Source organism: Notolepis coatsorum, assembly GCF_963971535.1.
Source record: "Notolepis coatsorum genome assembly, chromosome: 5".
NCBI lineage: Eukaryota > Metazoa > Chordata > Actinopteri > Aulopiformes > Paralepididae > Notolepis > Notolepis coatsorum.
This window is the reverse complement of record NC_140169.1, coordinates 147,870,959-147,885,625: the sequence shown is the minus strand read 5'-3', so window position 1 is coordinate 147,885,625 and position 14,667 is coordinate 147,870,959. Positions and strand designations below refer to the sequence as shown.

General features: G+C 43.9%; 2 protein-coding genes across 2 annotated transcripts in view; one reads left to right on the top strand and one right to left on the bottom strand.

Annotated features, from left to right (window-relative positions):
- Window positions 1-6,005, bottom strand: part of LOC311228417 (NBAS subunit of NRZ tethering complex-like) — a gene marked incomplete at its 3' end in the record, with an annotated part of 401,827 nt that extends 395,822 nt beyond the window's left edge. Inside the window, 3 exon segments of the mRNA XM_084314324.1 lie at window positions 3,985-4,021; window positions 4,519-4,570; window positions 5,899-6,005. Coding sequence (XP_084170450.1) covers window positions 3,985-4,021; window positions 4,519-4,570; window positions 5,899-5,991 — 182 coding nt within the window. The 5' untranslated portion in view covers window positions 5,992-6,005.
- Window positions 6,006-6,289: 284 nt separating this feature from the next.
- ddx1 (DEAD (Asp-Glu-Ala-Asp) box helicase 1) overlaps window positions 6,290-14,667 on the top strand; it is a 90,042-nt gene continuing 81,664 nt past the window's right edge. Inside the window, exons 1-2 of the mRNA XM_084315205.1 lie at window positions 6,290-6,340; window positions 6,470-6,521. Of these exons, the coding sequence (XP_084171331.1) occupies window positions 6,325-6,340; window positions 6,470-6,521 (68 nt within the window). The 5' untranslated portion in view covers window positions 6,290-6,324. The remainder of the gene's footprint in view (window positions 6,341-6,469; window positions 6,522-14,667) is intronic.

Here is a 14,667-nt window from a genome sequence, read left to right as displayed (position 1 = left end):
CTAAGTTGAACTTTAGGCACCAGAAAAGAGATAGCTCATGAGAGATGACAAAAAAACAGCTCTTATGGGAGGGGGTGATATCAGGCCAGGTAAAGAGAGCGTCTGCACTCTTCTGTAAGGTATCGCACACAGAGAAAGAATCCAGAGAGAACCTGAGAGGAACCTGCAAAATTGCCAATAAAACTGTGTTACAAAGACATATTATGTCGTATTATGATCTCTATGACTTTTCTTCATCAACAAACCAACACAACAAGAGTCCTATCCTGAAGGAAGACAGGGTAAGTGACATTAATTAAAAGTCAACAAAATCTAACGCGATCAATGCACCCATCTCAAAATACTACTGTAAACAACAGTTGTGATTGGAGGATCAAGAAAAGGGGGCGTGGTTTGAGATAGTTACATTTCCTTTGGTGTTTCTCGGCGTGAAGCCCACCGCCCCTCTTGTGTTTCGGCCCTTGGCCCTCAAGCTTTGACACGGAGGGCCAACATCAACATGGGTGGTTTGACCCATAGGCCAAATCACATGACACCTCGAATAGACACTGGACACCACAAACAGAATATCCTAGCTTTCTCTGGAGCCCTTCAGAGAGCCAAACATACTGTTGTGAAGGACCAGAATTGGCCTGACTTTGGGCAGCCCTGAGCTACACAGAACGTTAGGTTATGGCTATAACCAAGTTCTGTGAGTAATGGTGACGCCGCTGCAGCCCTTGATCTCACCTTGTGGTGAAAGCTTTGGAAGGAGGCGAGTAGGTGGCCACACACCTGCTTATGAAGGTAAGCTGATAGGGGTGTGGTCAGACGGATGTTGGGATGTAAAGGTACATTGTGGAATTTTTTATTCAGTGCGCGTGCACGAGCGAGGTACAGTGCAGTAGTGACGCCGAGCGTCACCATTACTCACAGAACTTGGTTATAGCCATAACCTAACGTTATCCTTTATGCGTCCTGGACTCCTGACTGAATTCGGTCGTAAAGAGTAGGGGGTTCCCAGACGTTCCTGGCCAAATTCCCAATCAGGTCTCTGACATCAAGGCCATCTAATCATCCCTTCCCCTTAATTGGCTGACATCAATCCCTGTCTCCTGAGCCGTTCAGCCATTGTGTAGTGTGATGTGTGCCGGGTGCCAGTGTATGGTAGCCATTGAGCCTGCGTAGCCCAAGATTGGGTGCTACCAGTGGTGGTGACTGGTGAAGGCGGCAATTTCCACCCTACATTGTGGGGAACGCTTTGAGTGTCTAGAAAAGCGCTATATAAATGTAATGAAATTATTATTATTTAATATCCCTCTGGCCTTACAAAAAATGTCCACAATATGCCACATATCAAATTATACTCCTACACGGTCACCTCTCCCTCACACACAGTAGCCCGACCAGATGGACAACAGTAGTATAGCGGTGGGCTGTGTCTCACTACCGCGTGGTTACAAGGGGAGAGTTGTGAGTCGAGCAGAGCCAGAGGAGTTGTTAAATATTTAAGCAGGTTATTGATGGCACCAGATAACCCACCCCGCTGAGAGGATAAGTGGGGCCCGGGTGCCTCCACTAGTGACCGGAACCAGCCATCTGTTTTATCCATCAGATACCGTCGTGCAGCTGGGCCGGGCTCATCATTGTTTTGTCATCATTCTACTCTACCTCTACCAAGTACAAATGCACTTAAGATAACCGTAATGTATAGAGCTGCTGCATACTGGAATTGTATACCTGTGAAGATGAAGATGATCAGCAACAAATTTACTTTAAAAAAAAAAGTTGAAGGATGCTGTTATGAATGGTGAAATACAGTAGAGTTACTGATTTATTTAGTTAGTATTGTTAGTTTAGTTAGTTCGTTTAGTTAGTATTGTGTTTATGGTTGGAGCCTTTGTGTGTTTTTTTGGTGAGATTTTGAAGATGTTGAGAATGTGCTTAGGCTAAGGTGTTTCTTATGTTTTTATTGTTTTTTGTTACTGTAATGTAATGTTGTAGGTTGTGTGTTAGGACCCCAGGAAGAATGGTCTTTCACCCATGGGTGTAGACTAATGGAGATCATAAATAAACAAAAACAAATTCTTCAGAATATACACATACAAATTAGACTGTCTTTTGAGATATTCCTTAGTGTGAACTTGGTGAAACAAAATCAGTAAGAACTAACAAAGTCTTCTTCTAGGGCTACTTTAACGTTTCACACACTTTTGCAATCTACTGTAAAACAGTAGACACTATTCCTTTCATTATAGGCAAAACAATCAATCAAAGACAACGAGGTCCATGTTAATTGATTCTTAAATGGCCTCCACCCGTCCCAAGGAAACAAGTCTACTAACTAGAGATGTTCCGATACCATTTTTTCCTTTCCGATCCGATTCCGATACCTAAGCTTTGGGTATCGGCCGATACCGATACTTATCCGATACCAGTGCATACATTAAAAAAATAAAAAAATAAATTATATAAATTATAAAACTTTTTTTTTTTTTTTTTTTTTAATACAGCTACTGTTTATATACTGTTTTTTTATGTAATAACTATAAAGTTTTATTCAACAACAGGTGATTGTATAGATTAGTATTAGTATCAGTAATTGAAAACTATCTCAATGAGTTCACCCACGGAAAGGTTGTTGGCACATTAGTTCCACACGGACATTATTCGTTGCTGCACTTGCTTCCACAAGAAGGCTCCGTTTAGTAGCAGAGGCTCTGTTGTTGTGATTTTTGCACAATAAATATTCAACATTCTCTTTTGAGACTCCGCCTCAGACTCTTATCATTTGGCACTAAAAGCTAAACATTGTCGCCGATATGGCTGTCCGCAACATGTCATTAATTGTGTACGCGACGTGCAATTGTGCAATGACGACGTTACCGTGAGCTAGGTTAGCTAGCATCAGAGCTACCGGTATATGGAAAAACTAACGTTACTGGTGACATTGTGATTTAACTTGGAATACTCCTTTGCCAACCTGCTGTACTTTGCTTGCAGGTCTGCAGCCATTATTGCTGGATTATGACTAGCCCCAACTTTAGCCAAGGTAACGTTATGGCTAAACCTTTAACGTTAGTTAATGCTAGCTTTCGGTTAGCTGTTCAGCTAATGCTAATAACATCAGAGCTCCCCGTCAACAGCGCTCTGCCGGGACGATGGCATTTTAAGAAAGTATCTGCTCTACTGTTAAAATGGCAATTGACACTTTAATTCACGGTCGATTATGCACACGTTTGTTTTATAATGCTCACTCAGCGAGTAGGGTATATCTACAGAGCCCAACGTCCGCAGTATTGTTGATAAATTACGTCATATGGTATCGGAGCGCAACATTAGAGGGTACTCGTAGATACCGATACCAGCATTTTAGGCAGTATCGGCGGCATTTCCGATACTGGTATCGGTATCGGAACAACTCTACTACTAACGTGGTTTTTCACCGCCAGTGGAGTTATTTGGTCATCAATTAACTCTTGATGAGACCCGTAATTCCCCCACCCCTCTCTTAACCCTTTCACTGCCACACGACAGCCGGTTAACTTTCACTGTGACCCGCAGAGCTAATGATGCTAATGATGGAGCATCGCCGTCGGTTGTGTGATAGTAAAGGGTTAACCTTCTGTATTGTCACAGTGAAAGGGTTAAAGGAACACGCCAACCTCCACTGTTATGTCCCCAGTCCACCTAGTTTAGTTGGACTAAGTCATATTTAACAACAAATCCAGGGTATCTGCTGAGTGTAAGACTTTTACATTTTTCACAACAATACAAAAAAAAACACATACAAGCTCTCGCGAGACGCACCAAGCTCCCAGTAGCCCCACAAAAAACAACGACTTGAATACATATACTGTATTTAATATGAAGTAATCTCCCGACAGCTGGGCTGCCTCCCAAAAAATGTAATACCTGTGCAAATGAAATGTAAGACTTAGTGGGGTCTGCGGCCTATTGCGTATATCAATTAGGTCGTCGATGTGACTGATGTAGACTACATACCTGTACCACAAATAATGTAGGATGAACCGGAATGGCCCTGCAACAAATAAATCACGGTTAGTTGGCCGTCTATTAGGCATAACTGTTGGTTGTAGAAAAAGGTGCACTATGCAGTTTCAGAGGAGGGGGATTTGTTTGGAGAGCCTGCAAAACACATTTTACTTTATTTTAAATGGCAGGCCCCGCCTTTGTAAATGACAGCAGTGAAATAGTAACTGTTCAGGTCACTTTCTAGCTTCAAACAGTGTTTCCAGGGATTACATTTTCCTCTGAGGACAGTTTGTTTATTCAGTTATAGAAATAAACCTTAGAAAAAATGATTCACTTATCCGACTCTCACAAAACGACATAGTACACCTTAACCCTTTCACTACCACACTACAGAAGGTCAACCTTTCACTACCACACTACAGACAGTTAACCGTCTGTAGTGTGGTTGTGAAAGGGTTAACCTTCTGTATTGTTGCAGTGAAAGGGTTAACCATTTGGTAGTGTGGTAGTGAAAGGGTTCATTACAATGCAGCCAGCACTTACCCGTCACCGCCTTCGCTATAGCAGATGAGTTGTGCTCCTTATTGCCCCTCAACTGCAAATGTCAGATAAGGTTGAAATTGCAGGTTTTTTTTATAGATTGAAAATGTTATTAACAGATTGCAGAATGGGTACAATAATACAGTACGGCTCAATACACACAATTGTTAAGGGGATGCAGACCAGAGAAATACTTTCGTCTTGTTTACATCAGGGTCCCCCATTTTCAATTCATCATGACATTTATGACATACACAACGACATACAGATATACAGATATATATCATGACATTTATGACATACACAACGACATACAGATATACATCATGACATTTATGACATACACACGACATACTGTACAGATACAGTACTGTTACATCCAGACATTTATGACATGATACAAGATATACAAATATACAGTACTGTTTTCAGAGACAGCTTTCCAGGTCCTTTTAGAGCTTTGTCAATACTGTACATCAAGAGTGCCGTGTCAGACCATAACTTTACTTAAAGTATCACCAGGCTGGCAGTCAGGTCTGTGAGCATGTCACCATCATGGTCACATAACCCCATATGGTGGAGACTGATTCAACACAACGCAATGAATGGATTTTATTTGATAATAGTCTACGTTTGCCTTGTCCCCGGGCCTGTGTATGCTGTGCAAATGTTGCAACAGTTAGCCACAGGTGATGATGACAAATAACAACTACCCTTTTGAGTTTGAGGAGATGTAGATCGACTCTTGAGTGGTGTTAGGTTAGTTAGTTTGGGCGGCGACGTGGCTGCCTGAGTGCCGCCCCTGCACCTGCCGGACTTGCTCCGCAATAGGAAACCAACCTAAATTACCATGCAGGACTGGTTCTGGCCGAACCGTTCGTTATACAAGTATCACAGAGAAATGTCAAATGTACTCACAGTTGCACAAGGGTTTCGAACAGAGACACGGGATGGTTTGAAAGCTCGGCGTTGCTAATAAACATTTTAAATATATTTTATAAACTGGTCAACACTGCATTATTTCCGGCGTTGGCTGCCTGGTGTGATCACAGCGCATGCGCATCATGCACCCAACGCCGGAAATAATGCCGTGTTGACCAGTTTATAAAAAGTATTTAAAATGTTTATTAGCAACGCCGAGATTTCAAACCACCCCGTATTTTTGTCCGAAACCCTCGTGCAACTGTGAGTACCTTTAACATTTATCTGTGATACTTGTATAACGAACGGTTCGGTTAGAACCAGTCCTTCATGGTCAACATACGTTGGTTTCCTATTGAGGAGCAAGTGACTGTGGATTCACTCGGTGCATCACAGTCACGAAAGGGGCTACCACCCACGAAGAATACCAAAAAACGACCAAAAGTGAACATTCAAACTAACCTGAGTGTCCGTCTCCGCGGGCCACTCTGTATTAATGAGCAGATCATAGAGAATGTTCTCCTCCTCGCCCTCAGTGTTGCTGACAGCAGCCATGTTTACAGCTGGCAGAGGAGCGACGGCGGGCAGCGAGGGACAAACTGGACTCACAAAGCGCGTTTTTGGAAACATGGATGAAACTGCTAAACAACGTATCGCTGTGTTTCAGTTTAGAGATGGTCCGACTGCTATAGATTTACAAATACAGAAATAGCGAGAATATTTTATGATGGACTAAATATTTTTAAATATAAGAAAAGTGAACCTCCTTAACGAATAACACAGCGGAGAATCTAGCAAGACGACCCCTTGATGAGGACGGACCTCTCGGTGTCTGTGAAAACGTCACGTCCGGTGTCAGTGACGCGAAGCAGCAGCAGCAGCAGCAACATGGCGGCGTTTTCTGGTGAGAAATTAATAAGGAATTATGATTCAGATTACCTGTATATTGTTGGACAATGCTGGGTGCTGCTCAGTTTGGCTTTACATTGACATTCAAAACATCTCATTTCATGAACGTGCATTTGTTCAACAGAACTGGGAGTTATGCCTGAAATCGCACAGGCAGTGGAGGAGCTGGGCTGGCTGTAAGTATACATATTATATTACTAGGCCTAACGACGTTACCTGTTCAAGTTCAGCTCGTTATATTCTTTTTCAGTATCTCTATATAATGCATATAGTACACGATGGCCTTCATGATAGCACTTAGTATTATACAGTGCTGTAATAATTTATTGACCATCTACTAAATGTGTCCATGATGATGAATGATGAATTGAAAATGGGGGACCCTGATGTAAACAAGACGAAAGTCTTTCTCTGGTCTGCATCCCCTTAACAAATTGTGTGTATTGAGCCGTACTGTACCTATTCTGCAATCTGGTAATACAATTTTCAATCAATCTATACATGGTGCAATTTGTGGAACAAAAAAAACAGGGTGGGATGTTTAACATAATTTGTAATGTATGCCATACAATAGTATATTATACAGTTATATTCTTATAAAACGCACATGCAACAGAAAGTCATTTAAAGGTGCTATAGATAACATTCTATACTAGCTTCTATCCCCAGGCCATCAGGCTGCTAAACGAACAATGAACACTACACAACAACAACCACCAAACGCACATAGCACACACATCCACACGCACACACTCACTTTAAACAAACACACTGTAGCACCCACTCCACACACTTTATAGCACACACCCACTTTAAACAAACACACTGTAGCACCCACTCCCCACACTTTATATTTATTGATGAAGGATTGCACTACAACTCGTACACCTTACTGTAAATTGTACCTAAATTGTACCTCATCCCATTTCTGCTTTGCACTATATAGTACTGTACATTAGTACACTGCATAGTATTGTATATTATATGGTAACTCAGAACATTGTACATATGTCTATACCGAACACTGTGACCTCATTTTCTTCTTCTAAATTACATGCTATACTATGTTATTTGATACTATCTTGTCTAGCACAGTCTCTGGAGCGTAACAGTAAGAAGCATTTTGTATGAAAGTATTCTGTACTTCTGTATGACAACTATTAAAGAAACTTGAAACTACTAGAGCACCAGCATGTCAGACCAAAACAATTGGATTACATGGGTGCAGATCAAATATTAATCAAGATCCTGCAAATGTTTACCCTATTTCTCGAGTAAAATGCTGTCAATAGTTTCTTTGGGGGCGGGGGGGGGGGGGGGGGCAATTATTCTACACCTTTCTAAAAGCTATGTGGCTTTATTCTTTTTTTAATGACATGTCTACATGTAGACAATGTTATCTATAGCACCATTAATGTTTAGTTTGTTTCCAAAAACAGCGTCCTGATTTTGTGGGACAGTAAAGTAATATTGAATACAATATGTAAGAATAAGGTATAAAGCGTTTTATCTAAATATAGCTAGATTAATTAACTAATGTATTTAAAGCACAGTCAGTAGGCTAAGTAGGTAAAATAGGCAGAATGGCTGAGCGGCAGAAACACTGCAGAACCAAATGTAAGTTGTAGGCTGATGATGTCATCATAGTCGTTACTGGGCACCATAAGGCTGATGATGTCATCATAGTCGTTACTGGGCACCATAAGGCTGATGATGTCATCATAGTCGTTACTGGGCACCATAAGGCTGATGATGTCATCATAGTCGTTACTGGGCACCATAAGGCTGATGATGTCATCATAGTCGTTACTGGGCACCATAAGGCTGATGATGTCATCATAGTCGTTACTGGGCGCCATAAGGCTGATGATGTCATCATAGTCGTTACTGTGCACCATAAGGCTGATGATGTCATCATAGTCGTTACTGGGCACCATAAGGCTGATGATGTCATCATAGTCGTTACTGGGCACCATAAGGCTGATGATGTCATCATAGTCGTTACTGGGTGCCATAAGGTTACTTCTCCAAAAACACAAATTTGGTGAATCCAAGATGGCGGTTTCCATGAAGAGTGGTGGGCGGGCCTCAGGCAACCAGGTCACGCTTGGACCAACTTCAATATTTGCCGTTTGTCCAAGTCACTTAACATGTGGGCAGAAAAGTGGCCATTTTAGTTTTTGTTTGAGGACTGCATAACTTTTTTGCAAACCAAAATACTATACTTTATACTTAGAGCACATGCATAAGCCTGGTCTCTTTTGAAAGATAACATTCTGAAGTTTATGATACGATAAATAAAGATCACTTTTAGTGCTAATGAAATAGAGTAACATAGGTCTGAACTTGAGTTGTAGAAAAACTTGTTACTCAAGTTTTTCTGTAGTAGTTAGTAGTCCAGAAGTAGTATTTCCCCAGAAATTCGTATGGCTTAAAAAAACCCAGAGATCCATAGCCTGAAGTCTTATGTAGTAGATGTCCAAATTTCATAAAGATCCGTTCAGAAATGAGTGATTAGGAGTGATTTTGGTAAACTGTACAAAAGAAAATCTCAGTTTTCTCATAGACTTCAATTCATTCTGCGGTTTTTCTCTTCCTGTTTTCTCTTCCTGTACCGAATGCTTCGAAGCTTCGATCATAATTGACATTCGAATTCTAAATCAACATTCGAAGATGTAATTTTTAATAAAAAAAATTATTAATTCTTTTTGTATTTTATTTTATTTTATAGACATTCAAAGCTTCGTTCGAATACTTCAATCGGAGCTTCGAATGTTAAAAAATGACATTCGGTACAGCCCTACTAGCTTGCATATTCATCGTGTTAGCTTCCATGTTAGCTTGTAGCTTCGTCTCCAGCTTCGTTGTTGTCTAACGTTTTTATTTCTTTTGAATTAGCCTCCATGTTTCTCTGAATATTCTGTATTGCTTCGAGTCCAGCCTGCGTGTTGATTTGCATGTTAGCATCCCGTATTGCTTCTAGCCTGATCCGAATGCTAGCTTGCATATTCCTCGTGTATGTATTCCATGTTAGCTTGTAGCTCCGTCTCCAGCCAGACCTCGCCCAGGTGGAGTATCATTGGAAAGCCACACTCATTGGCTACAACCCTGTCCAATAATTTTCGAGATCGCCAAATGATTGACGGAACTAGAGCCCCAGGAGTCGGGAGTAGTATTTGCGCAATATCGTGTACTTTGCGCAAGCCTCAAATATCGGCATGTAATATAATATATTGTATTAAAAAATATGCACACCCGAGCCACTAGAGGTCGCCAAAGTTCCGGTGGGTAAATCATCCTCAAAAGGGCCCACATGTGGGCCCTTGCAGCTTAAGAGGTAAAGGAACACGCCAACATTTTGGCAAACAGTAGAAAGCTATCTGGCTGCACGTTAGCCTAGCTTAGCACAATGAATGGAAGCGGACAGTGCCGGGTTAGCCCGGCATTGTCCAACTAACACCTCTCCCGAAGGCTAACCGGCACTGTTCGCTTTCATTCATTGTGCTAAGCTAGGCTAACGTGCCGCCAGATAGCATTCTACTGAACACACAGAGAGGAAACTGGTATCTATCTTATTGTCTCTCTCTGGAGAAGACTGTAAGCTAATTTCCCCAAATGTTGGTGTGTTAAACTTTGTCCTTTTTAAACTTTGTGATTTGGAGCTGGATATCCTCCAGTAGTATCCCACACTTCATTCTGACAGGCCCTCTCATCTCGACCGCTTCCTTCTTTCACCATAGAGCCCATCTTCAGCTGTAGAACAGAGACCAGTGAAACTGAAAGCACTGGGTTTTAGTTACTGAAACGGCTCTCGACAACAACATGGCTCACAGTAGCTTCTTGGAGAGAGGAGACACTGGCGTGTACTAGGCTGCTGATGATTCTGAGAAATCTATGTATTTAATCAGTGGAGATAAGATATTTCTTTATTGATCTCCTTGGGGAAATTCGCGCAGCATGGGGCAGGGGAGGTACAGGTATGGGCACGGTAATGTTAGAAAGACCAATATAGGCAATCAAATTTAGAAACTACAACATAGATTAGAAAAATAAACCGTGTAAACAAAGGTGCAGATGCCCTATCGGTTATTGTAACTGAGGGGTACAATTCCCTGACTGTATTACTAGATATGATACTTACTACCACTACCTTTGTACTTAATATTCGGCCACCCAGTACACGGCATAAATATATTATCATGAACACTCTCACGTAGATGAAACGGATCCAACACAAATGTACGAATTAGAAGCAGGTCTTTATTTCCTACACAGCGATGGTGTGTAGAATAAACACTTAATCACTTAATTACATTTATGAATTGAAATAGTATGCACTTTTATGGCGAGGAGTATTCGTCGGTATATCAATAGATAATGTCCAATCTCTGAAGGCGCAGGTGGTAAATATACGACCTGGAATAGTTAAGGAATAACAGCAATGATACTTTAATGATTATAGGCTGGATACACTAGAGGGGGTTAATCCGGTCGCTTGTAAGCCGACAGGAGTAGGAGAGGGGGGGGGGGTAGAATCCAGCTGCCTCGTCCGGCCAAGGGTATCCCAGGTGAACCCACTGTAGTGCCGTTCAATGCGCCGGCGATCCTTGGACCACAGATGAAAGCAGGTGGACTCTTTGTGGGCCGGCTCTCTCCGGTCCACGGGGGAGAGATGTGGAGAGACCTCGTCTTGCAGAGCGTCTCCTCACCTTGCGTCCTCTCCAGGGGGGGGGTTCCAACACACGGTAGTGTCGGGGGTCTTTATCCATAGAATAATCAAAGTATCCAAAGCATAATCCGTGCCTGGGAAGGCGGGCTGTCGTCGGTAGAATAATCCGGTATACAGGTCCACTCGCTCGTCGGCTCTGGGGCTCCTCGGGTGCAGCTTCACATAGGGTCAACCACCCTGGGTAAGCAGCCAGTTCTCTGCCCGAAACGATGGGGTACTGACTACGGTAGTATTCTCACCGCACGAAGCACTATATATTAACAGACTATTATTAGCTTAATAGACTACGTCCAACTCGACGATATAGTGCCAAATATGACTATTCAAATATTAATATACACGATGTCTCAATACCGATGGTAGGCCGAACTTGGCCTTACTCCCACACGTGGCATCGCGGGGAGGCTTTACGTCTGTGACTCTATTGGAGGGTAAGAAACTGGACTGAAAAGAAAGTCCTACTTTAGTAGCGCAGTATATATACGCACTATGAACAAATAGTCCCATTAGTGGTGCGGTAGCCAAATTCCTACGCGGAACTAGGACTTGTTCGTACATGTCGAGCGGTACGTTTTAACTGGGTCTGAGGGGTATGGCAGCCTGGCACCAAGGTCTCGACCAATAGTAGAATGGAGACTATTATGGGATGTTCAGTAGGCTAGAATGGATATTCAATGCATATTGTACAAGGAATATACAAGGGATATCAGGGAATATTAGAGAATATACAAATACAATTAAATATATATATATAAATAAATATATATATTCGGTTTAATCTGGCCCTTCACAACAGCCACCCCCTGAATAGGTCCCAGACCTAATCAGTTAAACGGAGACAGATTAATCGCGTTGTCTATTTACACATAAGGGTTTGCTGTAGGGGTCAGTCAACTTCACAAAGTCATAGGGTTGTAGGGTCATGGTCATCATCGATTGTGTCTGGGAGTCGAGGCAGTTCTATGAGCCTTGCCACGGGACGGGTGTAAGTGCGACCCTGGACGAGCACTTCAGCTGCTCGGACCTTGCCGTCGGCACCGGTGATCACTTTGCTTACGCGGCCGGCCGGCCACATAGCTCTGGGCAGTGATTGATCAATAATCATGACGACTGTTCCTTCTGTCAAATTGTCTCTCTCCTTTACCCACTTCTGGCGGGTCTGTAGAGACGGTAGGTAGTGTTTAATGTCATCCGGTAGATTGGGGGCTCTGCGTAGGCGACCACCCACTCTGATGAGGGTATGAGCGTCGCTCTCGGGGGCCAGGTGAATTAATCTGCTGTCGGATGGGACGGGCTTTCCTCCCTGTAGACAGGCCAATTCATCGGGGAACGAGTCTCTCTGGGCTCGCTGCAGTAGAAGCAATTCTGCTTCCTCGTAGTTAGCTGCTGACATATCAGCGGGGGACTTGCACTCCGGGTGGTACCGCAGGAATGTTCTTTGTTGTGCACTCTCTATGGACATGCAATCGTTTATGTTAGGGTCGGTGGAGGCTACGGTGCTCAATCCACAGAACACAGACTTCTTAATTTCCACCTCCTCTGGACTTGCTTCCCTCGGGATAGGCATGGGCCACTGTCCTTCCGGGAGTCTTAGGAATGCGGGGCCGTCACTGTAGACATTGCGACGGGTGAGGTCATCCAGGGGCATCCCCCGGGTGATGACGTCAGCTGGGTTCTGTTTTGTATCAACGTAGCGCCACTCTGTTTCTCCGGTTAACTCTTCGGTTAAGTCTTGAATCTCGGTGACTCTGACTCCCACGAAGACTTTGTACTTGCATGAGTCCGATTTGATCCAGGCGAGTACCGTCGTGGAATCTGACCACAGGATTGTTCTAGACACCGGTATGGTGAGCTCACGCTGGATGAGCGTGGCTAGGTGCGCTCCGGCTAGGGCTGCGCAGAGCTCTAGACGTGGGATAGATTGATGCTTGCGTGGGGCTATTCTCGAGCGGGCGAGGACAAATGCTGTGTAGATCTCTCCCCCCTGGTCTTGGGCCCGCAAGTAGGCTACTGATCCGTATGCGACCTCTGAGGCGTCACTGAAGACGTGTAAGTCCATTTTACATGTCTCTGGCCTCACCGTGGGTGGGAAGTAGCTTCGGCGCATATTAACGCCTGGGAGTGAGTGGAGCTCCATCTCCCACTCTCTCCAGGTGGATGCAAGATGTGCGGGAATGGGGTCGTCCCAGCCCTGGTCCTTGTCCCACAATGCTCGTACAATCATTTTTGCCCTGGTGGTGTACGGTAGAATACATCCTAGCGGGTCATATTGTCGGGCGAGTGTTGTGTACACACTCCGTCTGGTGGTCGGCGCCGCCGCCGGCCTTCCCTGCTCCGTAGTCAGGGGCTTGTGTCTGTAGTGAAGCGAATCTGTTTTGAATCGCCACACCAATCCCAGGGTCATCTCCTGGGCTTCTCCCGGGATTGTAGCCATCCAGGTCTCGCTGCTGGCTGCCTTGTCCTCGGAGGAGAGGCTGCGCAGTACTTGCGGATCGCTGCTGGCCCACTGCCTGAGATCAAAGCCGCCTTTGATCAATGAGGCGCGGAGTTTAATCAGGAGAGCCTCGGCTTCTTCCTGGGTTGAAAGGCTTTGTAGACAGTTGTCTACGTAGAAGCTGTTATTTACGCTGTGTCGGACCTCTTCGTCCGCTGCTGGGTCCTCTGCTACATGTTTCTGTAGTGCAAATGTCGCACAGCAGGGGCTGCACGTCGTTCCGAAGGGGAGGACTTCCCATTGGTAGATGGCTGGGTGCTCATCTCCTGGCTTCTCTCTCCATAGGAACCGTAACAGGGGCTTGTCCGCCTCTACTAATCTCACCTGCAGGAACATTCCTTTAATGTCCCCGCTGATGGCCACCTTTTCCTGGCGGAAGCGGAGTAGAACGCCGAGTAGGGAGGGGCCGAGTGTGGGACTGGGCAGTAACTCTTTATTCAGATTTTGGGATCCGATCTGGTAGCTGCAGTTAAATACTATGCGGTTGTTGTGGAAAGGTTGTTTAACACAGCAGGAGACGATATTTCCAATTGTAACAAATAGGTAATTTATTTAAGAAAAGAAGTTCTTAACAGCAAGAGCTATGGGTCGAGCAGAGGATCACCACAGCTTGAACAAAAAACACTCTGTCCCCAATCCCTTTGCCTGTCCCCTAAATCCCCTCTCAGTCCTGCCCCCCCATGACAGATATGATGACGTATCATATCATGTCAGATCTGACATGACGTACATTAAGATGATACGTAGATTTAACATCGGAGAGAGAACATGAAGAGAGATAAACAAGATATGATGTCCACACACGATATGATGTAGAGAGTGAGATGTGTGTGTGTGTGTGTGTATGTGTGTGTGTGTCTGTGTGCGTGCGTCTGCGTACAGACGTATGTGTATTGTATGTGTGTATTGTGTCACAGGGAATGTGTGTGTGTGTGTGTGTGTGTCGGTGTGTATGTCTGTGCGACTGTGTGTGTCTGTGTACGTGTGTGTCCGTGTGTCTGTGTGTGTGTGCTGTGCCTGTGTGAAAGAGAGAAAATAACAAGATATGAAAGCATACAATGTACGAGATTACCAGCACACAACATGCCGTACTGAAATG